The sequence below is a fragment of the Xenia sp. Carnegie-2017 genome, unplaced genomic scaffold (assembly GCF_021976095.1).
Source record: "Xenia sp. Carnegie-2017 unplaced genomic scaffold, XeniaSp_v1 HiC_scaffold_20, whole genome shotgun sequence".
NCBI lineage: Eukaryota > Metazoa > Cnidaria > Anthozoa > Malacalcyonacea > Xeniidae > Xenia > Xenia sp. Carnegie-2017.
The window spans coordinates 3452257-3480159 of record NW_025813483.1 but is presented as its reverse complement, the minus strand read 5'-3'; the positions used below and the strand labels follow the sequence as shown (position 1 = coordinate 3480159).

At 32.5% G+C, this 27903-nt stretch overlaps 3 protein-coding genes across 3 annotated transcripts; 1 reads left to right on the top strand and 2 right to left on the bottom strand.

Annotated features, from left to right (window-relative positions):
* Positions 1–7548: 7548 nt before the first annotated feature.
* On the bottom strand, positions 7549–8548 carry LOC124441026 (adenosine receptor A3-like). Its single transcript, XM_046991448.1, has one exon. It carries the CDS (start codon positions 8485–8487, stop codon positions 7549–7551), a length of 939 nt encoding a protein of 312 aa, XP_046847404.1. The 5' UTR covers positions 8488–8548.
* Positions 8549–17836: 9288 nt separating this feature from the next.
* LOC124442728 (adenosine receptor A3-like) lies at positions 17837–19391 on the bottom strand. Its single transcript, XM_046993216.1, has one exon. The coding sequence runs from the start codon at positions 19330–19332 to the stop codon at positions 18391–18393; it is 942 nt and encodes a 313-aa protein (XP_046849172.1). The 5' UTR covers positions 19333–19391; the 3' UTR covers positions 17837–18390.
* Positions 19392–22172: 2781 nt separating this feature from the next.
* On the top strand, positions 22173–23268 carry LOC124442735 (sperm-associated antigen 17-like). The gene is made up of 2 exons (XM_046993225.1): positions 22173–22407; positions 23155–23268. Exons 1-2 carry the CDS (start codon positions 22273–22275, stop codon positions 23254–23256), a joined length of 237 nt encoding a protein of 78 aa, XP_046849181.1. The 5' UTR covers positions 22173–22272; the 3' UTR covers positions 23257–23268.
* The last annotated feature ends 4635 nt before the right edge of the window (positions 23269–27903 follow it).

Below are 27903 nucleotides of genomic sequence, written 5' to 3'. Positions count from 1 at the left end.
AGATAGTTTGGTTACTCCCATCAAAAGTTGAGTTACCATTACAATACACAATGGAAGAGATCCCACAAACGACAAGATCTGAAACAGCCAAATTTATAACAAAATAGCTGCTTGTATTTTTATTTGTGTTCCAACGAACATTGTACAATATCACAAAAATGTTTCCTGTAACTCCAATAATTACACACAATGATTGAACCGTTACGTCAAATATTGCAAACGCTTGAGACTGCTCAATATTTGTATGATTCATTTCTTTTACACTCTTTATTGCCGTTTCTTAGTACGATTGAAGGAACAGCTTTATATAGTTTCCCTTTAAGTTGTCAAATACCAGCTGAACTGTGCGCATCATGGCAACGCATCAACACAACGCAGATGCGCTCTTAAAAGTTCATTTAGATGACAAATATTGACATAAAAACAATTTTTTTACGATATTTTGACAATTAAAATATTTTAAATAAAATTATTTTAAATTGTAGAGTTCAAGTTGAAAACTTTCGAGTGTGTAATATAAGTGTGTTAAAAACGACACGATGGATATATTATTGATGGAGTTTTGGTTATTGCTATGAAAAATAATAACTTATAAAATTTTCTAACTTTTAACATTGTAGAGGCGCACATGTAAAAGTTTCTCTACAGTTTGTTTATACTATCTTAATTGAAATGTCTTGTTGCAAACCCCCTGTGGCTTTTTTATTGAAAATATGTTAAAGTAAGATACATTTTCTGTTTTTGTTCATATAACTAAATTGCTGTATCCCGAGCTCGACGTTGTCTTTAGTTATTACAAGCAATCGTTGAAAAAGTGAAATATATATTAACAATAAAATAGAGACTTTGTCGTGGTGACAAATCTGAAAATATTTTAAAGATAGCAAATACCATAGTGAATGGTAAAAGTACTATAATAAGTTGATAGTTTTATAAAAGAACTGTTTTAGAAAAGAGCACTAACCCAATAGTTTTAAATTAAACGACAAGATGCATGTGAGCAGACTACTCCTAAGGTGTCAACGTATTGTGCTGATTCTTATTCAGACGACAATTTTAGAATCATTAAGAAATACCGTTCATTTTTTCAGTTAAGCGTCATGAAAGATGTTTTAATTAAGTTAACCAATCCCGTCCTCCGCCGACAAAAATTTATGTTTTAATTTATCCCTGTTTTAAGCGTCATCTTCGCTTTTGGACATGGCATTATAAATATCGGTAGATTGTAAATTATCATTTAGCAGACGTTGACACTTGAGGTGTAGTCTGCCGAATTGCATCATGTCGTTTAATTTAGAACAATTGAGTTAGTGCTCTTTACTTAAAACAGTTTTTTAAGAAATTCTACCTTATTACTTTTACCATTCACTATCGTATTTGCTATCTTTAGAACTAAATATTAACACTAAAAATAAAGTCTCGTAGCTATAAGAACATGATATGACTTCGTGTAGAGAAGTTAGAATCACTTTTTTGCATATTGTGCATACGAAGATAAATGTCCAACTGTGTAATGAGTTAACTCTGATACATCATTACTACCTCTACACTCCCAATGTGACAATTCAACGAAATTAGGACAGTTTGAGAAATTTTTCGCAATTCGCAATTTCAGAAATGTTTACTGTTGTTTACGTGTTACGAAATATGTATAAATACGAAATGTTTTGTAAATATGCACATCATCAAAATTAAAAAGACGAAACTATGATTGGAGAACTATTTTTTAACTCCGACAAATAAACTTCTTTCAATAGAATTATATAATTTACTGCCCGCGTTTTAAGAAGGAGATCACGCGACAAAATTTTGTGATTTGAGAGAGCTCTTGTTTGTCGTGCTACAAGCGTGTTAAACAATTATTGAGCTACGTTTATCCTGACATTTTTAACACAAGATGTGTTTTTAAAAGTTTATTTAGATGGATATTGTGGACTTGTCGTAGTTTGAAAATAACAATATTTTTAATAGAAGTATTTTAAAGTGCATTCATTTATATTTTATAAATGTTTACGTTTCAAGCTTAAAAATTAACGAATGAAATATAAATGCATCAAAAGAAAGAAATAGAAGTTGTATATTGTTTGTGATGCTATAGTTAGTTGTTGCCATGACTATGAACGGTTAGTCGAGTGGACTAACATGCTCGAGTGCATGCGCAGATGATTTCTCTATTTAATTGTTACTAAGCATTCTATAACTTCAAAATTGGTACTAGTAGATGCAGTTGATCGTTGCCATGAACATGAACTTGCGCAGCTGCTCAAGTCGACAGCGCATACTCAAGAAGACTGCGCATGCGCAGATAAATAATCTGAAAATTTATGACTGAGCGCTCTTATTACTCCATAATCGGTACTAATACATACAGTTGGTCATTATCATGATAATGAACTTGGAGAGTTGGTGCAGTTGATTACGCATGCATGCTGAGATTCATTCTCAAGCGATGGAGGCTCTGAAATTGGTGCTTATAGGTGCGTTTACCAAATTTTCAACCATATATTTTTTAAACGTACTTTGTCTTCAATTACTCAATTGTTTTGACAAGTGCTTATTAAACACATCAAAATTTTGTTACGCCAATCGTAATATTTGTGACAATGTTAGGGATTTTTTTATTTTTTTTCCATAACTTTGTATCTTAATATTTTGGGCATAAACAATGCTCTAATATTTTTCGCAGACATTATAATTCGTTGATTGCGGTAGAAGAATACTTGAAAATAAAACTTCCAACAGTGAAAAGAAATCAAGCATGGCAGAGAGGAACAACGACGCCTGTTTAAATGTAGCTTTATGAAATTGAACGTAGTTCAAGCACATAGCGTACGCTCGAGGGATAAGGACTCGTTGACCAATGAAAACACGAATGATTACAAGCCTGTCGACGACGATAAAAGCTCTAGCAAGGACGACGCTCCAATGTAGAAACTATCCGTTAGTAAGACGGAGTCTACGGAAGATATGTTCAAAAGAACAATCATTGAATCGTATATACATTTTGGAAGGTCGTTGGCTCAAGTGGAATATAGTAGTGGGAACTGTTCATGATGTTGCTGAAGATATGTAAGAATAACTACCTGTCTCTTTCCTTTAGGATGAGAAACCTGATTTCGAAAGTGAAGAGGAAGCAATCACCAAAAGAGATTTTCAAGAATATTCAAAGGGTACTCTGCAAGCTTTGTATACACATATGGAGTATTGTGAGAAGAGTACTCTAAGGAATGCTATTGAAGAGGGATAGTACAAGGACAACAGGGAATGCCGTGGATTCTCAGTTAGATTGTAGAAGGATTAGTTCACGTTTACTCACAAGTATAGAAAAAAAATATGAACAATTTTCATTTATCTCAATAAATATATATAAAGACTTAATATTTGCTATTTTTCTCTAATTTTTTGCCAATTGGGTACGATTCAAGGAAACGCGTTTTGACATGTTTGGTTTTCTATTGTTACAATTGTGAAATTTCATTTCAATTTTCATATAAACTCAAATTATTTTCTACCGAATTAAATAAGATAAAATGAAGGACAGATATATAAAATTTGAAAATACGTTGCATTTTCTTTTGAAAAATCTTTAAAATCATCAGTGTTTGTAAAAAGACATAGAGAAACTAATTTTTTATGTCTATCAATCAGAAACCTATGTTTTATAATTCCATTTTTGTTGTTGCCTTGATCCTTTTCATTTCTTATTCTTCTCTGGGATATCAGTTTTTAAAGATAGAGGATCCTGTCCGACGTAAAGTTCAAACTGCTTCTGTTATTGGAAAGAACAACACAAGAGGTTTTGAGCTTTCTCCACCAGAGGTGGACATGGGGGTAAAGAAGGTCACACGTATGTACATTCGGTGATATTAAGGAACATTGGTATTGATAGCTGTAGATTCAAAGTACGACAACCTCCTCCATCGACTGGTATCAAAGTTTTGTTCAATCATGGTCCTGTAAGTTTTTTTTTCAATTAATTATACATTCTTAAATACCCTTTCTACCGCTTATAATCCCTAAGTATACCCCTTTACCCTAAGTATAACCTATTCGTGGGTAGTTCAGTATAAATTAGCATCAATGATAATTTCAAGGCATACGACTCGAAAATTTTGCTATTTAAATTATATTTTCACTCAACAGGATTTTGAAACTGACAGCGTATTTTCTAAACAGTGTACGTACATTGCTTCTCATTCTCAAGATATTGAAATTTTATAATTCGTTTACACAATTTTTACATCATTTTGCATTTAACAAAGTTTTAAACATCCTTTGGTTTCGTTGAAATGATCAAGCAATATTTAATACAATTAATTCTTCACAATGAAGGAATTCTGCTCTGTTAAAGTAAAATATCAGCAAATGTACCTGCTATTTCAAATTTTCATTATGCTATGTGACGTCACATGCTGTGTAAAGCGTACAGTGCATAAACTAATATCTTGAGAACAAAATTGATATGAATAAACTGTTTTAGAAGATTTTCATGATAACTTTCAATGAAAATATAATATAAATAGCACAATTTTCCAATCATAAACTCTTACATTGAAAAGAAACAAAGCAATTTCCATTGTGCTGCTTGATCGGCTAATAAACTGAAATGGTTGGGAATGACACGCGTTTTTCAATGAAATAAAACCTGTGTCTTACTTTTTCTTTCGTTGTTGCATTTTTATTTTATAGATTGCAGCAGGCATGACTTGAAAACTAGACATTGAAATGTTTGCTGTAGCTGTTGGTGTATCTGGAGAAATTGGAGATGGATCTGTTGGTCATCACATTGAGATAATTGGCGAAAATGAAATTTTTTATCTTCCTGTGTCGGCCAGTATCCTTTAATTTCATGAATAGTTTGTGTGACAGGAATATTTATATTATAAAATTCATGCTCATACAGAGAATGAGAACAGTCTTTACGCTGCATAAAATATATAAGAAATGAGATGACGTATGTCTGTTTTTTTTAGTGATGAATGAACAACAGAGAATGAGAACATCTTTACACTAAATAAAATATATAAGAAATAAGATAACGTGTGTCTCTGTAAATAAAGATGAATGAACAACAGAGAACAAGAACAGTTTTTACCCGATCCAAAACATAAAAGAAATAAGATAAAGTGTGTCAGTGTAGATAGTGATGAATGAACAACAGAGAACAAAAACAGTCACTTAGTTACAAATCATAGCATTCTTTAATGATATTGTCAGCTATTTTAACCGCTTATGAGTATGACAATCGTTCAAATTCGTTTCCCCAAGGTTATCTCAGTAAAGGAACTCGTATGATTGACAATCGACCACCATCAAGAGACGCTATTCGTCCTCGAAGAAATCATATGTATTCTGATGTTTCCAAACAATTTTAAACTTCATAGATTGTTTTATGTATTCTGCGTATAGTTTTTTACCATTGAGTAATTTTAATTACATAAATTATAAATTATATTTATATCTTCTTGTGACCCGAAAGTTAAATCGCTTTCAAAATTATGGCATCAATTTGTATGATTTAGGGCTGATTACATGAGCCCGGTAACCTGAATTCAGAGAGGCGGGAAATGATTTTGAGTCATCGAAAGGAGCAAAAATTTTAAGCGCAAAACTTTTCTTATGCGTTAGTTGTAACTTTCAAATCATGCACAATTATTTGTTTTCATTTTAAAGATTTTGTAAATTTGCAAAGTCAGAGCATAGAGAAATTGCTCAAACAAGTTTTTTGTCGTGAAGTATTTAATCTTTTCTATTTGCCAAAATGATTTAACGCTTCGATGAATCCCGGCTACCCTTAAATTTGTATTCGAGTTGTATTTATTGGTTTTAAGTGATTTTGACTACCATTGATGGTGTTCAAAGCGTGTATTGTTCATGGTCAGCGAGGGAATAAAGAAAAGAATAAAGCTATTTAATTGTGAAGTCTGTTTTTTAATTTATTCATTGAACCTGTGTATGAATTTGCTTTGCAAATACATATGGTAGTTTTACTGTCGTCAAAGTTTTCGATGGTTCATAAAAGTTTTCAAAGTTAGTGGAAAGGACGTTGTCTATGCGAGGAAAAGACTGTCAACACAACAGGACATAAAATGTGAGGATGGAATAAGCTAAAGCTTAGAATAACAAACTTCGAGAATGTGAAGAAAAAAGCGAAAGATTTACTTGTTTCTTAAGTATTGACGATGTAACAGTCGAAGAAGATAGCTATTAACAACTGGCTTGGTAAACTTTCCCTCGAGGTAATGTAATTTTAATCAACTTTAAAGCGGTAACATGCAGCCATTAACGTTTTGCACTCACCAGAACTGTGAAGGATTCAAGTGATGAAAAGTCAACCGAAACAAGTTAATGCAATTTCTACACTTGACTGGCAAGAAGAGTGAAATGTTGAAATAAGGCGTATTAGCTCTAATACTAATTAAGGATGTTTAGTCCAAACGTTCCTCGTAAATATATTGATGGTTTGCAAAGGTTTGTGGGATGGAGTGAAGACAACCGTGGTGTCGACTTTTGTGTATTACAGAACAAGCAGGGTTAAGGTTTTGAAGAAGACACCAGTTATTATCTTTATTTTCCCTCTCACATTTGTTTCTGTTTTAGGTTCTGGACTAATCGTCGATAACATGAGAAAGTTCATAGATGTAAAACCATTAATCTCCTGTCCTAAAGTCTTGGTTTTTGGTCATGTTGTTCAATATAAACCTTCAGACAGTTTACATTGCCAAACCATTTCACCAACATCCATCAATATGGCGACTTCGTCTATTTCAACGTGAGAGACATGACTTTGAAGATATGCAAAAAGAGATCAAAATTAGCAAGTAAATTGGTTAAAAAAGTAATCACTGTTTAATCATAAAATAGTTATTGATATTCATGACGTGAGATTGACTTTATAAATTTTTATTACATAAAGAAATCAAGGAAGATTCTTTAAAGAACTTTGCTCTCTATGTAAGAGACTGTTTACAGTTTAGAATACAGTTGGAAGACTGTTGAGCAGATAAAACAAAGGCAATTTATTCACTAGTTATGTCATAGTGAACATAAATTAAAGACAAGCTAAACACCTTTCATAAAATTTAAGCCTATTTTATACAACTAATTTTATTAAGTTATATTTTGTATTACACTACGTATATACTATACACTACACATTGGTTTTAAAACTATCTTATATAATCCAAGAACCTTAAATATTCGAGGAACAGCAAAATTTCATCATTATTATCGCAAGAATAGTCTTCAACATTAAAAAAAGTAGTAAGGTCAAGGACCACGACACTGAGTGAGAGAAAATGCTTCCCCGCATCCTCGTCCCAGTCGGCCTCACGATTTTATAAAACAGCTAAACTTATTCAAGGCTCTATAGTCTATAGGAATACATCTGAGTAAATTAACCATTTACAATAATTTGAGTAGATAATTTAAAATGATAACGTCATTCTGTCAGAAGATTCAATTTTTAAAGTTTCTATCGGCGTCGCTTTTAGAGACCATTAGATGTTTTTAGTGTTACGAAATAATGTTCTTTCTCTTTTCTATGAATTACCCAGATAAATTGCAACACCGTGCAAACAGTAGCTTGAAAGATCTTCTGTATTCCTTGTCACGTATTCCATATATAAAAGCATTTGTGACGGAGTTTGTTGCGGCCACAAGTATTGCTACACGAAGTACGTTTAAAGAAATACAGCCACCATTACAAATGACAAACTTTATAAACACCATCACAGAAAATGGTGTTATACAGAGTAAAAAATATCCAAAAACGACACGAATTGTTTTGAAGAGTTTAAACTGTTGTGAAGTTTTTCGTGAGTTAAAATCATCTGTAGCGGTTGAATCACTTGTTTGTAGTGATGAAGCTTGTGCTGCTGTTTTTCGACTTTGGTTTCGAGCAATTTGTATAGTTTTCACATTGAAAACCATGATAACACCAAGTGGAAGAAGAAAGAATAAAATAGTGCAAATTGAAACAACTATTTCGCTTGGATAACATTCAAATGGCATTTTGGAACTTTTTGTATTGAAAAACACCATAATGAAATTAAGAAAACCAGTGATCCATGCTGAAGCCAAAGCTATAGACACCTTTTTTTGGGTGACAATTTGAGGATACTTTAGGGGTAATGCAATACAAATGTAACGATCAATTGTGAGCATCATAAGATTCACATATGATGTCGATATGGTCGCGTACCAAAGGGAATATTTCAGTTTACAAGGTACAGATAGTTTGGTTACTCCCATCAAAAGTTGAGTTACCATTACAATACACAATGGAAGAGAGATCCCACAAACGACAAGATCTGAAACAGCCAAATTTATAACAAAATAGCTGCTTGTATTTTTATTTGTGTTCCAACGAACATTGTACAATATCACAAAAATGTTTCCTGTAACTCCAATAATTACACACAATGATTGAACCGTTACGTCAAATATTGCAAACGCTTGAGACTGCTCAATATTTGTATGATTCATTTCTTTTACACACTCTTTATTGCCGTTTCTTAGTACGATTGAAGGAACAGCTTTATATAGTTTCCCTTTAAGTTGTCAAATACCAGCTGAACTGTGCGCATCATGGCAACGCATCAACACAACGCAGATGCGCTCTTAAAAGTTCATTTAGAGGACAAATAAAAACAATTGACATAAAAACAATTTTTTACGATATTTTGACAATTAAAATATTTTAAATAAAATTATTTTAAATTGTAGAGTTCCAAGTTGAAAACTGTCGAGTGTGTAATATAAGTGTGTTAAAAACGACACGATGGATATATTATTGATGGAGTTTTGGTTATTGCTATGAAAAAATAATAACTTATAAAATTTTCTAACTTTTTAACATTGTAGAGGCGCACATGTAAAAGTTTCTCTACAGCTTGTTTATACTATCTTAATTGAAATGTCTTGTTGCAAACCCCCTGTGGCTTTTTTATTGAAAATATGTTAAAGTAAGATACATTTTCTGTTTTTGTTCATATAACTAAATTGCTGTATCCCGAGCTGGACGTTGTCTTTAGTTATTACAAGCAATCGTTGAAAAAGTGAAATATATATTAACAATAAAATAGAGACTTTGTCGTGGTGACAAATCTGAAAATATTTTTAAAGATAGCAAATACCATAGTGAATGGTAAAAGTACTATAATAAGTTGATAGTTTTTATAAAAGAACTGTTTTTAGAAAAGAGCACTAACCCAATAGTTTTAAATTAAACGACAAGATGCATGTGAGCCGACTACTCCTAAGGTGTCAACGTATTGTGCTGATTCTTATTCAGACGACAATTTTAGAATCATTAAGAAATACCGTTCATTTTTTCAGTTAAGCGTCATGAAAGATGTTTTAATTAAGTTAACCAATCCCGTCCTCCGCCGACAAAAGGATTATGTTTTTAATTTATCCCTGTTTTAAGCGTCATCTTCGCTTTTGGACATGGCATTATAAATATCGGTAGATTGTAAATTTCATTTAGCAGACGTTGACACTTGAGGAGTAGTCTGCCGAATTGCATCATGTCGTTTAATTTAGAACAATTGAGTTAGTGCTCTTTACTTAAAACAGTCTTTTAAGAAATACTACCTTATTACTTTTACCATTCACTATGGTATTTGCTATCTTTAGAACTAAATATTAACACTAAAAATAAAGTCTCGTAGCTATAAGAACATGATATGACTTCGTGTAGAGAAGTTAGAATCACTTTTTTGCATATTTTGTATACGAAGATAAATGTCCAACTGTGTAATGAATTAACTCTGACACATCATTACTACCCCTACACTCCCAATGTGACAATTCAATGAAATTAAGACAGTTTGAGAAATTTTTCGCAATTCGCAATTTCAGAAATGTTTACTGTTGTTTACGTGTTACGAAATATGTATAAATACGAAATGTTTTGTAAATATGCACATCATCAAAATTAAAAAGACGAAACTATGATTGTAGAACTATTTTTTAACCCCGACAAATAAACTTCTTTCAATAGAATTATATTATGTACTGCCCGCGTTTTACGAAGGAGATCACGCGACAAAATTTTGTGATTTGAGAGCTCTTGTTTATCGTGCTACAAGCGTGTTAAACAATTATTGAGCTACGTTTATCCTGACATTTTTAACACAAGATGTGTTTTTAAAAGTTTATTTAGATGGATATTGTGGACTTGTCGTAGTTTGAAAATAACAATATTTTTAATAGAAGTATTTTAAAGTGCATTCATTTATATTTTATAAATGTTTACGTTTCAAGCTTAAAAATTAACGAATGAAATATAAATGCATCAAAAGAAAGAAAGAGTAGTTGCATATTGTTTGTGATGCTATAGTTAGTTGTTGCCATGACTATGAACGGTTAGTCGAGTGGACTAACATGCTCGAGTGCATGCGCAGATGATTTCTCTATTTAATTGTTACTAAGCATTCTATAACTTCAAAATTGGTACTAGTAGATGCAGTTGATCGTTGCCATGAACATGAACTTGCGCAGCTGCTCAAGTCGACAGCGCATGCTCAAGCAGACTGCGCATGCGCAGATTAATAATCTGAAAATTTATGACTGAGCGCTCTTATTACTCCATAATCGGTACTAATACATACAGTTGGTCATTGTCATGATAATGAACTTGGAGAGTTTGTGCAGTTGATTACGCATGCATGCTGAGATTAATTCTCAAGCGAGGGAGCTCTGAAATTGGTGCTTATAGGTGCGTTTATCAAATTTTCAACCATATATTTTTTAAACGTACTTTGTCTTCAATTACTCAATTGTTTTGACAAGTGCTTATTAAACAAATCAAAATTTTGTTACGCCAATCGTAATATTTGTGACAATGTTAGGGATTTTTTTATTTTTTTTCCATAACTTTGTATCTTAATATTTTGTGCATAAACAATGCTCTAATATTTTTCGCAGATATTATAATTCATTGATTGCGGTAGAAGAATACTTGAAAATGAAACTTCCAACAGTGAAACGAAATCAAGCATGGCAGAGAAGGAACAACGACGCCTGTTTAAATGTAGCTTTATGAAATTGAACGTAGTTCAAGCACATAGCGTACGCTCGAGGGATAAGGACTCGTTGACCAATGAAAACACGAATGATTACAAGCCTGTCGACGACGATAAAAGCTCTAACAAGGACGATGCTCATATGCAGAAACAATCCGTTAGTAAGACGGAGTCTACGGAAGATATGTTCAAAAGAACAATCATTGAATCGTATATACATTTTGGAAGGTCGTTGGCTCAAGTGGAATATAGTAGTGGGAACTGTTCATGCTGTTGCTGAAGATATGTAAGAATAACTACCTGTCTCTTTCCTTTAGGATGAGAAACCTGATTTCGAAAGTGAAGAGGAAGCAATCACCACAAGAGATTTTCAAGAATATTCAAAGGGTACTCTGCAAGCTTTGTATACACATATGGAGTATTGTGAGAAGAGTACTCTAAGGAATGCTATTGAAGAGGGATAGTACAAGGACAACAGGGAATGCCGTGGATTCTCAGTTAGATTGTAGAAGGGTTAGTTCACGTTTACTCACAAGTATAGAAAAAAAATATGAACAATTTTCATTTATCTCAATAAATATATATAAAGACTTAATATTTGCTATTTTTCTCTAATTTTTTGCCAATTGGGTACGATTCAAGGAAACGCGTTTTGACATGTTTGGTTTTCTATTGTTACAATTGTGAAATTTCATTTCATTTTTCATATCAACTCAAATTATTTTCTACCGAATTAAATAAGATAAAATGAAGGACAGATATATAAAATTTGAAAATACGTTGCATTTTCTTTTGAAAAATCTTTAAAATCATCAGTGTTTGTAAAGGACATAGAGAAACTAATTTTTCATGTCTATCAATCAGAAACCTATATTTTATAATTCCATTTTTTGTTGTTGCCTTGATCCTTTCTATTTCTTATTCTTCTCTGGGATATCAGCTTTTAAAGATAGAGGATCCTGTCCGACGTAAAGTTCAAACTGCTTCTGTTATTGGAAAGAACAACACAAGAGGTTTTGAGCTTTCTCCACAAGAGGTGGACATGGGGGTACTTAAAGAAGGTCACACGTATGTATATTCGGTGATATTAAGGAACATTGGTATTGATAGCTGTAGATTCAAAGTACGACAACCTCCTTCATCGACTGGTATCAAAGTTTTGTTTAATCATGGTCCTGTAAGTTTTTTGTTTTCAATTAATTATATATTCTTAAATACCCTTTCTACCGCTTATAATCCCCTAAGTATACCCCTTTACCCTAAGTATAACGTATTGCGTGTGCATAGTTCAGTATAAATTAGCATCAATGATAATTTCAAGGCATACGACTCGAAAATTTTGCTATTTAAATTATATTTTCACTCAACAGGATTTTGAAAAGGACAGCCTATTTTCTCAAACAGTGTACGTACATTGCTTCTCATTCTCAAGATATTGAAGTTTTTATAATTCGCTTTACACAATTTTTTACATCATTTTGCATTTAACAAAGTTTTAAACATCCTTTGGTTTGTTGAAATGATAAATAATATTTAATACCATTAATTCTTCACAATGAAGGGAATTCTGCTCTGTTAAAGTAAAATATCAGCAAATGTACCTGCTATTTCAAATTTTCATTATGCAATGTGACGTCAAATGCTATGTAAAGCGTACAGTACATAAACTATAATATCTTGAGAACGAAAATTGATATGCATAAACTGTTTTAGAAGGTTTTTATGGTAACTTTCAATGAAAATATAATATAAATAGCACAATTTTCTAATCATAAACTCTTACATTGAAAAGAAACAAAGCAATTTCCATTGTGCTGCTTGATCGGTTAATAAACTGAAATGGCACGCGTTTTTCAATGAAATAAAACCTGTGTCTTACTTTTTCTTTGGTTGTTGCATTTTTATTTTATAGATTGCAGCAGGCATGACTTGAAAACTAGACATTGAAATGTTTGCTGTAGCTGTTGGTGTATCTGGAGAAATTGGAGATGGATCTGTTGGTCATCACATTGAGATAATTGGCGAAAATGAAATTTTTTATCTTCCTGTATCGGCCAGTATCCTTTAATTTCATGAATAGTTTGTGTGACAGGAATATTTATATTATAAAATTCATGCTCATACAGAGAATGAGAACAGTCTTTACGCTGCATAAAATATATAAGAAATGAGATGACGTATGTCTGTGTAGGTAGTGATGAATGAACAACAGAGAATGAGAACATCTTTACACTACATAAAATATATAAGAAATAAGATAACGTGTGTCTGTGTAGGTAGTGATGGATGAACAACTGCGAATGAGAACAGTCTTTAGACTATATAAAATATTTAAGAAATATGATAACGTGTGTCAGTGTAGGTAGTGATGAATGAACAACAAAGAACGAGAACATCTTTATACCACATAAAATATTTACGAAATAAGATAACGTGTGTCTCTGTAAATAAAGATGAACGAACAACAGAGAACAAGAACAGTTTTTACCCGATCCAAAACATAAAAGAAATAAGATAAAGTGTGTCAGTGTAGATAGTGATGAATGAACAACAGAGAAAAAAAACAGTCAACTTAGTTACAAATCATTGCATTCTTTAATGATATTGTCAGCTATTTTAACCGCTTATAAGTATGACAATCGTTAAAATTCGTTTCCCCAAGGTTATCTCAGTAAAGGAACTCGTATGATTGACAATCGACCACCATCAATAGACGCTATTCGTCCTCGAAGAAATCATATGTATTCTGATGTTTCTGAACAATTTTAAACTTCATAGATTGTTTTATGTATTCTGTGTATAGTTTTTATCATTGAGTAATTTTTATTACATAAATTATAAATTATATTTATATCTTCTAGTGACCCGAAAGTTACAATCGCTTTCAAAATTATGGCATCAATTTGTATGATTTAGGGGCTGATTACATGAGCCCAGTAACCTGAATTCAGAGAGGCGGGAATTGATTTTGAGTCATTGAAAGGAGCAAAAATTTTAAGCGCAAAATTTTCTTATGCGTTAGTTGTAACTTTCAAATCATGCACAATTATTTGTTTTCATTTTAAAGATTTTGTAAATTTGCCAAGTCAGAGCATAGAGAAATTGCTCAAACAAGTTTATTTCCGTGAAGTATTTAATCTTTTCCATTTGCCAAAATAATTTAACGCTTTGCTGAATCCCGGCTACCAGGCTCATGTGAACAGCCCCTTAAATTTGTATTCGAGTTGTACTCGTTTTGAGTGAATTTTGAATAACATTGATGGCGTTCAAAGCGTGTATTGTTCATGGTCAGCGAGGGAATAAAGAAAAGAATAGAGCTATTTATTTGTGAAGTCTGTTTTTGAATTTATTTAGTGAACCAGTGTATGAATTTGCTTTGCAAATACATATGGTAGTTTTACTGTCGTCGAAGTTTTCGATGGTTCATAAAAAGTTTTCAAAAGTTAGTCGTAAGGACGTTGTCTATGCAAGGAAAAGACTGTAAACATAACAGGACATGAAATGGGAGGATGGAATAAGCTAAAGCTTAGAATAACAAACTTCGAGAATGTGAAGAAAATAGCGAAAGATTTACTTGTGTCTTAAATATTGGCGATGTAACAGTCGAAGAAGATAGCTATTAACAACTGGCTTGGTAAACTTGCCGTCGAGGTAATGTAATTTTAATCAACTTTAAAGCGGAAACTTCCTGCGAATAACGTTTTCCACTCACCAGAACTGTGAAGGACTCAAGTGCTGAAAAGTCAACGAAACAAGATAATGCAATTTCTAATTTCGACTGGCAAGAACAATGAAATGTTTAAATAAGGCGTATTAGCTTTAATACTGATTAAGGATGTTTAGTCCAAACGTTCCTCGTAAATATATTGATGGTATGCACATGTTTGTGGAATGGAGTAAAGACAACCGTAGTGTAGGTTTTTGTGTATTACAGGACAAGCAGGGTTTAGGTTTTGAAGAAGACACATGTTATTATCTTTATTTTCTCTCTTACATTTGTTTCTGTTTCAGGTTCAAGACTCTAAACTCTTAGTTTTTGGTCATTTTGTTCAATATAACCTTCAGACAGTTTACATTGCCAAACCATTTCACCAGGGGCGGATCTAGAGTATGTCAAATCCGTCGCGCGACTGATGTTTGAAACTCAAAAATTACCTATTCATATTAGTTAAAAATTCATTAATTATTCTTACTTTATTATCGCATTTACTTCGTGATAAAAATCCAGCTTTATTTATTATTGAAAACTAATGACTAATCCAATGAATATCTCCTTGGTAACCAGATCAGTTGAATTTTAATTGCCTGGAATAACCGACTGATAAGCGGGGTGGCTTGACTGGTTCGACGGATAAAGGAGTCTATGAACGCCAAAAAACGCTTATTTCATTGGTCAATAGCCAGATCAGTGGACGATCTGGAATAATCTCGACCGATAAGCGGGGTGGCCGGACCTATAAGGGGAGTCCACTTGCTATCGTGTAATTGGTTCATTTAAATTTTTGTCTTACTGTGATTGGTTTGACCTATTTCGACTGATAGCCAACTGAACTAACATAGTCAAGCTCACTGTCTGAATTGAATGTTTGATCGTTTCATAATAATTTTCTAAAGCATGATAGAAACTAAACTACAATCAGATGGAATTTATGGAAATCTTTACAAATTCATATATTGACATGAATGCTGCTTTCCAAACTGGGAATTTTTCAAGAGGGCGAAAAATTTATGGATGAATTGTAAATGCTTGGCAAAGACGATCTCGCGAGCGACATTTCAGTCATTGATGTTCAAAAGCAAGCCAACATTGTTTTGAGTTTTATCAGCAGAAATTTACATCCAAAATCGTAAGTAAAGGACAACTGAAGTGTATGCATGAATGTAATATATCAAAGTCAATTTATGCGAGTGTGTGATGCGATTTATGTTAATATGGCGTATGGTAAGCAGATTGATGCTTCTAAAATTGTTGTTGCCAAGGACTTTTAGCTATGATTTCTTTAATGCTTGGGAATCGTGGCCGTTATATGGCAGCGAAATCCTACATTCCTGCAAATATATTTCAATGGACAAAAAATCTGTAGCCATAAGGCGCCATACTATTATTTACTTTATCATAAACAAATGTTTGGGGCTTTTCAGTTTATGATCATTGATCATTCAATCATTAGACAGTTATACTACATATTGTTTAAGATTTGAGAAAACTAACATTGATTACATGAGAAGCTGTTTACTATAACCTGTGATTTTGAGTCTTCTGATCCATGAAGCTTTTTATTTTGACAATTTGACTGGAATGGTATTAAACCTGAGTATTTCACATACATGAAATGTTGTCCCATGTCACATATTGTCCCCTTTTCTAACTGAACACCTCATGTAGAGATGTAAAGGTGTGTTAATCTACGGCTCATACCAGATTGTTTGCCATAAATTCCAAAGGGCTATTGATGTATGAAAAGCATTTTCTATAAAGTAAAAATGTCTTCCTATGTATGCAGATAAACCTTGAAATTTGGCAAAACAGCAAAGTATTTTTCATGATCACTAGGTAATTCTGATGATCATTATAATTTCTAAACTAAATTATTTCAGATTTACATTTAAACGAGCTTTGATCATATGAAAAGATATTTATCATAACCAGTAAGCATGACACATGAACCAATTTTAACATTCATGTAATTATATAATTAAAGACATGTTGGTTACATTCTGTTTGTATTTGATAATACAATGCTACTAGTGATTGCTATATAGCACACCTTGAAGAAGATAATAGTCAAGTGAAATGCCTAATAATAAACATTTATGGCATTAAGCTGTCCTTAACTGCAAATTTTCACTCTGATACTTTTTGCTTAATCTTTGGCAGAAAAAAATTTTGAGTTTTTTCTCAAAAGGTGAATTTGCTAATACTGATGTGGAGATGGGTAAAGGGTTACAATAAACTTGCATGGTTTGAAGTCTGAGCTTTTCTATATCTATGAACTGTCACTTGTAGTACCAAATTTCTAACTTAACTCATTACATAGAGGTTTGAATGGGGGTCTCTAGGGGGGTCTATGCCTGACAACTTGGTAGAAATTTTTAAAGGCTATATCTGTTTTTGAATATAGCATTATTGTAAAATAAATTTTACGTTCCTAGACATGCTAATGAGCCATATATTTGGCATAATAATGAGCCTAAATATTTGGCAAAACATTCAAGTATTGTTCACTTCATTTTTTTTTTGAAAAAACGTAACCAAAATGTGTTGTATTTACGCAAAAACGATGCCCACAAAATACATTTTGTAATGCTCTAAAACGCTGAAAATGGCATTTTTAAGGCTCTGAAATTCAAAATCTCTCAGGAGAGATAGCCTCAGACCCCCCCAGGTGCAGAGCGCCTCCGACGTTTTATGACTGATGTTTGAAAAATCCTAGATCCGCCCCTGCATTTCACCAGCATCCATCAATATGGCGACTTCGTCTATTTCAAAGTGAGAGACATGACTTTGAAGATATGCAAAAAGTGATCAAAATTAGCAAGTAAATTGGTTAAAAATGTAATCACTGTTTAATCATAAAATAGTTATTGATATTCATGACGCGAGATTGACTTTATGCATTTTTATTACGTGAAGAAACATATTATAGTATTACTAAGCAAAATTCAAAATAAGAGGACAGCTTCAAAATGACATCATAGATGGCTACCCAATTTTACAGGGAAGGTAAAATCAAGGAAGACTCCTTAAAGAACTTTGCTCTCTGGGTAAGAGACTGTTTACAGTTAAGAATACAGTTGGAAGACTGTTGAGAAGATAAAAAAAAGGCAATTTATTCACTAGTTATATCATAGTGAACATGAATTAAAGACAAACTAAACATCTTTCATAAAATTTAAACATATTTTATACAACTCATTTTATTAAGTTATATTTTGTATTACACTACGTATTTACTATACACTACAAATTGGCTTTAGAACTATCTTCTTGTATCATCCAAGATTCTTAAATATTTGAGGAACAGCGAAATTTCATCATTATTATCCAAGATTAATCTTCAACATTAACAAAAGTAGTAAGTCAAGGCCCACGAAACTGAGTGAGAGAAAATGTTTTCTTCATCTTCGTCCTAGTTGGCCTCACGATTTCTTAAAACACCTAAACTTATTCAAGGCTCTATAGCCTATAGGAATACATCTGAGTAAAATAACCATTTACAATAATTTGAGTAGATAATTTAAAATGATAACGTCATCATGCCAGAAGTTTCAGTTTTTAGCAATTTCTTTCGGCGTCGCTTTTAGAGACCATTAAATGTTTTTGGTGTTAGGAAATAATGTTCTTTATCTTTTCTATGAATTACCCAGATGAATTGCAACACCGTGCAAACAGTAGCTTGAAAGATCTTCTGTAATCCTTGTCACGTATTCCATATATAAAAGCATTTGTCACGGAGTTTGTTGCAGCCACAAGTATTGCTACACGAAGTACGTATAAAGAAATACAGCCACCATTACAAATAACAAACTTTATAAACACTATCACAGGAAGTGGTGTTATACAGAGTAAAAAATATCCAAAAACGATACGAATTGTTTTGAAGAGTTTCAACTGTCGTGTGAAGTTTTTTCGTGAGTTTAAATCATCTGTAGCGGTTGATTCACTTGTTTCTATTGATGAAGCTTGTGCTGCTATTTTTCGACCTTGGTTTTGAGAAATTTGTACAATTTTCACATTGAAAACGATCATAACACCAAGTGGAAGAAGAAAGAATAAAATAGTGCAAATTGAAACAACTATTTTGCTTGGATAACATATAAATGGTATGTTGGAACTTTTCGTATTGAAAAATATCATAATAAAGCTAAGAAAACCAGTGATCCATGCTGAAGCCAAAGCTATAGACACCTTTCTTTGGGTGACAATGTGAGGATACTTTAGGGGTAATGCAATACAAATGTAACGATCAATTGTGAGCATCATGAGATTCACAACTGATGTCGATATAGTCGCGTACCAAAGGGAATAGATCAGTTTACAAGGTACAGATAGTTTGGTTACTCCTATCAAAAGTTGAGTTACCATTACAATATACAATGGAAGAGAGATCCAACAAACGACAAGATCTGAAACAGCCAAACTTATGAGAAAATAGCTGCTTGTATTTTTATCTGTATTCCAACGAACATTGTACAATATCACAAAAATGTTTCCTGTAACTCCAATAATTACACACAATGATTGACCCGTTACTTCAAATATTGAAAACGCTTGGGACTGCTCAGCATTTAGATGATTCATTTCTTTTGCACACTCTTTATTGCCGTTTCTTAATACGATTGAAGGAACGGCTTTATATAGTTTCACTTTAAATTGTCAAATACCAGCTGAGCTGTGGGCATCATGGTAACGCATCAACACAACGCAGATGCGTTCTTAAAAATTCATTTAGATGACAAATATTGACATAAAAACATTGTTTTACGATATTTTGACAATTAAAGCATTTTAAGTAAAATTATTTTAAAATGTAGAGTTTCAAGTTGAAAACTTTCGAGTGTGTAATATAAGTGTGTTAAAAACGACACGATGGATATATTATTGATGGAGTTTTGGTTATAGCTATGAAAAATTAATAACTTATGAAATTTTCTAACTTTTTAACAATGTAGAGGCGCACATGTAAACGTTTCTCTACAGCTTGTTTATACTATCTTAATTGAAATGTCTTGTTGCAAACCCCCTGTGGCTTTTTTATTGAAAATATGTTAAAGTAAGATACATTTTCTGTTTTTGTTCATATAACTAAATAGCTGTATCCCAAGTTCGAGGTTTCCTTTAGTTATTACAAGCAATCGTTGAAAAAGTAAAGTATATATTAACAATAAAATAGAGACTTTGTCGTGGTGACAAATCTGAAAATATTTTTAAGGATAGCAAATACAATAGTGAATGGTAAAAGTAATATAATAAGTTGATAGTTTTTATAAAAGAACTGTTTTTAGAAAAGAGCACTAACCCAATAGTTTTAAATTAATCGACAAGATGCATATGAGCAGACTACTCCTAAGGTGTCAACGTATTGAGCTGATTCTTATTCAGACGACAATTTTAGAATCATTAAGAAATACCGTTCATTTTTTCAGTTAAGCGTCATGAAAGATGTTTTAATTAAGTTAACCAATCCCGTCCTCCGCCGACAAAAGGATTATGTTTTTAATTTATCCCTGTTTTAAGCGTCATCTACGCTTTTGGACATGGCATTATAAATATCGGTAGATTGTAAATTTGCATTTAGCAGACGTTGACACTTGAGGAGTAGTCTGCCGAATTGCATCATGTCGTTTAATTTAGAATTATTGGTTTAGTGCTCTTTACTTAAAACAGTTTTTTTTAAAACTATAAACTTATTATATTACTTTTACCATTCACTATGGTATTTGCTATCTTTAGAACTAAATATAAACACTAAAAATAAAGTCTCGTAGCTATAAGAACATGATATGACTTCGTGTAGAGAAGTTAGAATCACTTTTTTGCTTGTTGTGCATACGAAGATAAATGTTCAACTGTGTAATGAGTTAACTCTGATACATCATTACTACCTCTACACTCCCAATGTGACAATTCAACGAAATTAAGACAGTTTGAGAAATTTTTCGCACTTTGCAATTTCAGAAATGTTTACTGTTTGTTTACCTGTTACGAAATATGTATAAATACGAAATGTTTTGTAAATATGCACATCATCAAAATTAAAAAGACGAAACTATGATTGTAGAACTATTTTTTAACTCCGACAAATAAACTTCTTTCAATAGAGTTATATAATTCACTGCCCGCGTTTTACGAAGGAGATCACGCGACAAAATTTTGTGATTTGAGAGAGCTCTTGTTTATTGTGCTACAAGCGTGTTAATCAATTTTTGAGCTACGTTTATCCTGACATTTTTAACACAAGATGTGTTTTTAAAAGTTTATTTAGATGGATATTGTGGACTTGTCGTAGTTTGAAAATAGTAGTATTTTTAATAAAAGTATTTTAAAGTGCATTTATTTATATTTTATAAATGTTTACGTTTCAGGCTTAAAAATTCCCGAATGAAGTATAAAAACATCAAAAAAACGAAAGAATAGTTGTATATTGTTTGTGATGCTATAGTTAGTTGTTGCCATGACTATGAACGGTTAGTCGAGTGGACTAACATGCTCGAGCGCATGCGCAGATGATTTCTCTATTAAATTGTTACTAAGCATTCTATAACTTCAAAATCGGTACTAGTAGATGCAGTTGATCGTTGCCATGAACATGAACTTTTGCAGCTGCTCAAGTCGACAGCGCATGCTCATTCAGACTGCGCATGCGCAGATTAATAATGTGAAACTTTATGACTGAGCGCTCTTATTATTCCATAATCGGTACTAATACATACAGTTGGTCATTGTCATGATAATGACCTTGGAGAGTTGGTGGAGTTGACTACACATGCTCAAGCGACGGAACTCTGAAATTAGTGCTTATAGGTGCGTTTACCAAATTTTCAATCATATATTTTTTAAACGCTCTTTGTCTTCTTAAGCTTGTTTTGACATATGCATATTAAACTCATCAACACTTTGTTGTATATTCTGACTTGTGTCGACGTTGTCCTAACAACTACTACAGGTCGTGACCTGTACGTCAGCGGTTATTTTCACATGTAATTAAACACTTGTTGTGTTGGCTATTGTTAATTAACATGAGAAGATTAACTGATAAAAGTACAGATTTTCACTCCAAAACAGAGCTCTTGTTGCTGAAATTTTCGTCTCTTAGTTGTAGCTTGCTTCAAAAATTGCTTGAGTAAATTTTAAATCCATAATGGCTTCTAAATACGACATGTGAAAATTCATTTCAATTTTCATATCAACTCAAATTATTTTCTACCGAATTAAATAAGATAAAATGAAGGACAGATATATAAAATTTGAAAATACGTTACATTTTCTTTTGAAAAAGCTTTAAAACCTTCAGTGTTTGTAAAGGACATAGAGAAACTAATTTTTTATGTCTATCAATCAGAAACCCATGTTTTATAATTCCTTTGTTTTGTTGTTTCCTTGATCCTTTTTATTTCTTATTCTTCTCTTGGATATCAGTTTTTAAAGATAGAGGATCCTGTCCGACGTAAAGTTCAAACTGCTTCTGTTATTGGAAAGAACAACACAAGACGTTTTGAGCTTTCTCCACCAGAGGTGGACATGGGGGTACTTAAAGAAGGTCACACGTATGTACATTCGGTGATATTAAGGAACATTGGTATTGATAGCTGTAGATTCAAAGTACGACAACCTCCTCCATCGACTGGTATCAAAGTTTTGTTTAATCATGGTCCTGTAAGTTTTTTGTTTTCAATTAATTATACATTCTTAAATACCCTTTCTACCGCTTACAATCCCCTAAGTATACCCCCTTTACCCTAAGTATAAGGTATTGCGTGAGTAACAATCAGTATAAATTAGCATCAATGATAATTTCAAGGCATACGACTTGGAAATTTTGCTATTTAAATTATACTTTCATTTAACAGGATTTTGAAAATGACAGCGTATTTTCTAAAACAGTGACGTATATTGCTTCTCATTCTCAAGATATTGAAATTATTATAATTCCCTTTACACAAATTTTTCTATCATTTTGCATTTAAAAAAGTTTTAAACATCCTTTGGTTTCGTTTAAATGATCAAGCAATATTTAATACCTTTAATTCTTCACAATGAAGGGAATTCTGCTCTAATGAAGTAAAATATCAGCAAATTTACCTGCTATTTCAAATTTTCATTATGCAATGTGACGTCACATGCTGTGTAAAGCGTACAGTGAATAAACTACAATATCTTGAGAAAGAAAATTGACATGCATAAACTGTTTTAGAAGATTTTCATGGTAACGTTCAATGAAAATATAATATAAATATCACATATTTCCTATCATAAGCTCTTACATTAAAAAGCAACTAAACAATTTCTAGTGTGCTGCTTGATGGGCTAATAAACTGCAATGGTTGGGAATGACACACGTTTTTCAATGAAATAAAACCTATGTCTTACTTTTTCTTTGGTTGTTGCATTTTTAATTTAAAGATTGCAGCAGGAATGACGAGAAAACTAGACATTGAAATGTTTGCTGTAGCTGTTGGTGTATCTGGAGAAAGTGGAGTTGGATCTATCTTTCATAAAATTTAAACCTATTTTATACAACTTATTTTATTAAGTTATATTTTGTATTACACTACGTATTTACTATACACTACACATTGGCTTTAGAACTATCTTCTTGTATAATTCAAGATTCTTAAATATTTGAGGAACAGCAAAACTTCATCATTATTATGCAAGATTAATCTTCAACATTAACAAAAGTAGTAAGGTCAAGGACCACGACATTGAGTGAGAGAAAATGTTTCCCCGCATCCTCGTCCTAGTTGGCCTCACGATTTTATAAAACACCTAAACTTATTCAAGGCTCTATATTCTATAGGAATACATCTGAGTAAAATAACCATTTACAATAATTTGAGTAGATAATTTAAAATGATAACGTCATTATGCCAGAAGATTCAATTTTTGCAATTTCTTTGGGCGTCGCTTTTAGAGACCATTAGATGTTTTTGGTGTCACGAAATAATGTTCTTTATCTTTTTTATGAATTACCCAGATAAATTGCAACAACGTGCAAACAGTAGCTTGAAAGATCTTCTGCATTCCTTGTCACGTATTCCATATATAAAAGCATTTGTGACGGAGTTTGTTGCAGCCACAAGTGCTGCTACACGAAGTACGTATGAAGAAATACAGCCACCATTACAAATGACATAATCTATAAACACTATCACAGGAAGTGGTGTTACACAGAGTAAAAAATATCCAAAAACGACACGAATTGTTTTGAAGAGTTTCAATTGTCGTGTGAAGTTTTTTCGTGAGCTCAAATCATCTGTAGCGGTTGAATTACTTCTTTGTAGTTTTGAACTTTCTGATGCTATTTTTCGACCTTGGTTTCGAGCAATTCGTACAATTTTCACATTAAAAACGATCATAACACCAAGTGGAAGAAGAAAGAATAAAAAAGTGCAAATTGAAACAACTATTTTGCTTGGATAACATAAAAATGGTATGTTGGAACTTTTCGTATTGAAAAACATCATAATAAAACTAAGAAAGCCAGTGATCCACACTGAAACCAATGCTATAAACACCTTTTTTGACTGACAATTTGAGGATACTTTAAGGGAAATGCAATACAAATGTAACGATCAATTGTGAGCATCGTAAGATTCACAACTGATGTCGATATGGTCGCGTACCAAAGGGAATAGCTCAGTTTACAAGGTACAACAGATAGTTTGGTTATTCCTATTAAAAGTTGAGTTAATGTTACAATAGTCAGCGGAAGAGTGATCCCACAAACGACAAGATCTGAAACAGCCAAACTTATAATAAAACAACTGGTCGTATTTTTATCTGTATTCCAACGAAAATTGTACAATATCACAAAAATGTTTCCTGTAACTCCAATAATTACACACAATGATTGACCCGTTACTTGAAATATTGAAAACGCTTGGGACTGCTCAATATTTGTATGATTCATTTCTTTTACACACACTTTATTGCCGTTTCATAGTACGATTGAAGGAATAGCTTTATATAGTTTCAATTTATTCCAAAGCCATCATCAGAGTATATATATAATATATTAATCCTTAATATAGTCCTTAATGTCAAACACCAGCTGAACTGTGCGCATCATGGTAACGCATCAACACAACGCAGATGCGTCCTTAAAAGCTCATTTAGATGAGAAATATTGACATAAAAACAATTTTTTTACGATATTTTGACAATTAAGATATTTTAAATAAAATTATTTTAAAATGTAGAGTTTCAAGTTGAAAACTTTCGACTGTGTAATGTAAGTGTGTTAAAAACGACAAGATGGATATATTATTCATGGAGTTTTGGTTATAGCTATGAAAAAACAATAACTTTTGAAATTTTCTAAATTTTTAACATTGTAGAGGCGCAAATGTAAAAGTTTCTCTACAGCTTGTTTATACTATCTTAATTGAAATGTCTTGTTGCAAGCCCCCTGTGGCTTTTTTATTGAAAATATGTTAAAGTAAGATACATTTTCTGTTTTTGTTTATACTGTGTAATGAGTTAACGCTGATACATCAATACTACCCCTACACTCCCAATGTGACAATTCAAAAAATTAAGACAGTTTGAGAAATTTTTCGCAATTCGTGATTTCAGAAATGTTTACTGTTTGTTTTACGTGTTACGAAATATGTATAAATACGAAACATTTTTTAAATATGCACATCTTCAAAATTAAAAAGACGAAACTACTATTGTAGAATTATTTTTTAACTGCGACAAATAAACTTCTTTCAATAGAGTTATATAATTCAATGCCCGCGTTTTACGAAGGAGATCACGCGGCAAAATTTTGTGATTTGAGAGCTCTTGTTTATTGTGCTACAAGCGTGTTAATCAATTTTTGTGCTACGTTTATCCTGACATTTTTAACACAAGATGTGTTTTTAATAGTTTATTTAGATGGATATTGTGGACTTGTCGTAGTTTGAAATAACAGTATTTTTAATAGATATATTTTAAAGTGCATTCATTTATATTTTATAAATGTTTACGTTTCAGGCTTAAAAATTCACGAATGAAGTATGTATGCATAAGAAAAAGAAAGAATAGTTGTGTATTGTTTGTGATGCTATGAAAAGATAATTACTACTTTATAAAAATTTTCATACCTAGTAATGATGTAAAAATTATTTTCATAGGTTCTTTACATTATATAGTGCTTGACGCTGAAAAAGATCAAGGGCAAAATCAAAATAGCTGTTGTTATGCAACTAAGTATCCTGAGTTGATGCCTATTCCTTTCGGCTACACTGAAAAAGATCCAGGGCAAAATCAAAATAGCTGTTGCGATGCAAATAATTATCCTGATTTGATGCCTATACCTTTCGGCTACGCTGCAAGAAATTCAAGAGTTCGGAATGAGTTTGAGAGGTTGCAAATATTTGCAAAAATGAGTGTTTGCTTCAGTTGCCAAGGTAACATTTTATTTCATACAAAATCGTTTAAATAGACGGTGGTTTGGTCATGTGAATGAAATTTTGTACGTGATTTGAAAATGTTTTATATAAACTTATTGTTGTTTTAAATTATATGTTAAAAAGGAAGAAGCTGTTTCAAGCCTTCGCAGTATCCTTTGATTCTCTAATTTGTTTTATGAGAAGAATACTAGTAAAGAATGAGGAAAAATTTAGAAAGCAAAAAAATCAGTTTTCGGTCCATGCCTCCCGATACCCCGAGATAGTTGAGCACTAGAGCGTCTTGTGTTTATAAAGGGAACCAGATAATCCTTGTTTGCCATGAAGCCCATGGATGGTTTGCTCGTGATACATGAGAAATAATAAATGAGAGAGTTAAATCACAAAGAAATAAACCAATAAAAATTGTATAAAACATACTTAAAGTTGTCTTAGATTATAAGTGTCAGAAAAAGTCACAGTGTAAGAAGAAGTTAATTGAAACATTGTTGGTTTATTTATGAGAAGAACTCTTTTAAAGAAAAAGATAAAATTCGAAAGCAAAAAACCCCGTTTTCGGTCCATGCTTCCCGATACCCTCTTATGAGTAAGGCCCTAGAACGCCACATGTTAATGTTTCGGTAGGAGATTTTGGCCCCTCCACGCTATCCTACTTGGGGATTCCGATACGTAGCAAGCTTCCGCCCATCAGACCCCGAGATCACCTGCGATAGGCTTTGCTCAGGGTACGCAGGGAGAGTGCGGTCGCCACCGAAGTTTGGGCGCCTAAGCTACTGCATACTATTTCGCACCCAGATTCCACTACTAGTTGATATCTACTACAACAAGTATTAGCAAATATTATTATATATATATATCACATAAGTTTGAAGGCTTACGAAAATTGTGGTATTATTAGTCAATATTGCGCATGCCCAGGTGATTTCTTTAATACTTTACGACTAAATTAGTTAATTGCCCTAAATTTAGTGCAAGTACATATAGTTAGTCGTTTCCAAGACTATGAATAGTTAGTTGAGTGGACTGCAAATGCTCGACCGCATGCGCAGGTGATTTCTCTATTGAATTGTTACTAAGCATGCTATTACTTCAAAATCGGTACTAGTATATGCAGTTGGTCGTTGCCATGACCATCAACTTGCGCAGCTGGTTAAGTCGACCGGCATGCTCAAGCAGGCTGTGCATGCGCAGATGGTTAATCTGAAAATTTATGACTGAGCGCTCTTATTACTCCATAATTGGTACTAATACCTACAGTAGGTCATTGTCATGATAATGAACTTGGAGAGTTGGTGCAGTTGACTACGCATGCATGCTGAGATTAATTTTCAAGCGATGGAGCTCTGAAATTAATGCTCATAGGTGCGTTTTCCAAATTTTCAATCATATATTTTTAAACGCTCTTTGTCTTTTTAAGCTGGTTTTGACAAATGCATATCAAAGTCATCAACACTTTGTTGTATATTCTCACGTGTGTCGACGTTGTCTTGGCAACTATTTCAGGTCGTGACGTCAAATTCAGTGGTTATTTTCAGATTGTAAATAAACACTTGTTGTGTTGGCAATTGTTAACATGAGAAGATTTACTGATAAAAGTACAGATTTTCACTCAAAAACAGAGATCTTGCTGCTGAAATTTTCGTCTCTTAGTTATAGCTTGCTTCAAAAGTTGCTTGAGCAAATTTTAAATCCATAATGGCTTCTAAATACGACATGTGAAAATTCATTTCTATTTTCATATCGACTTAAATTA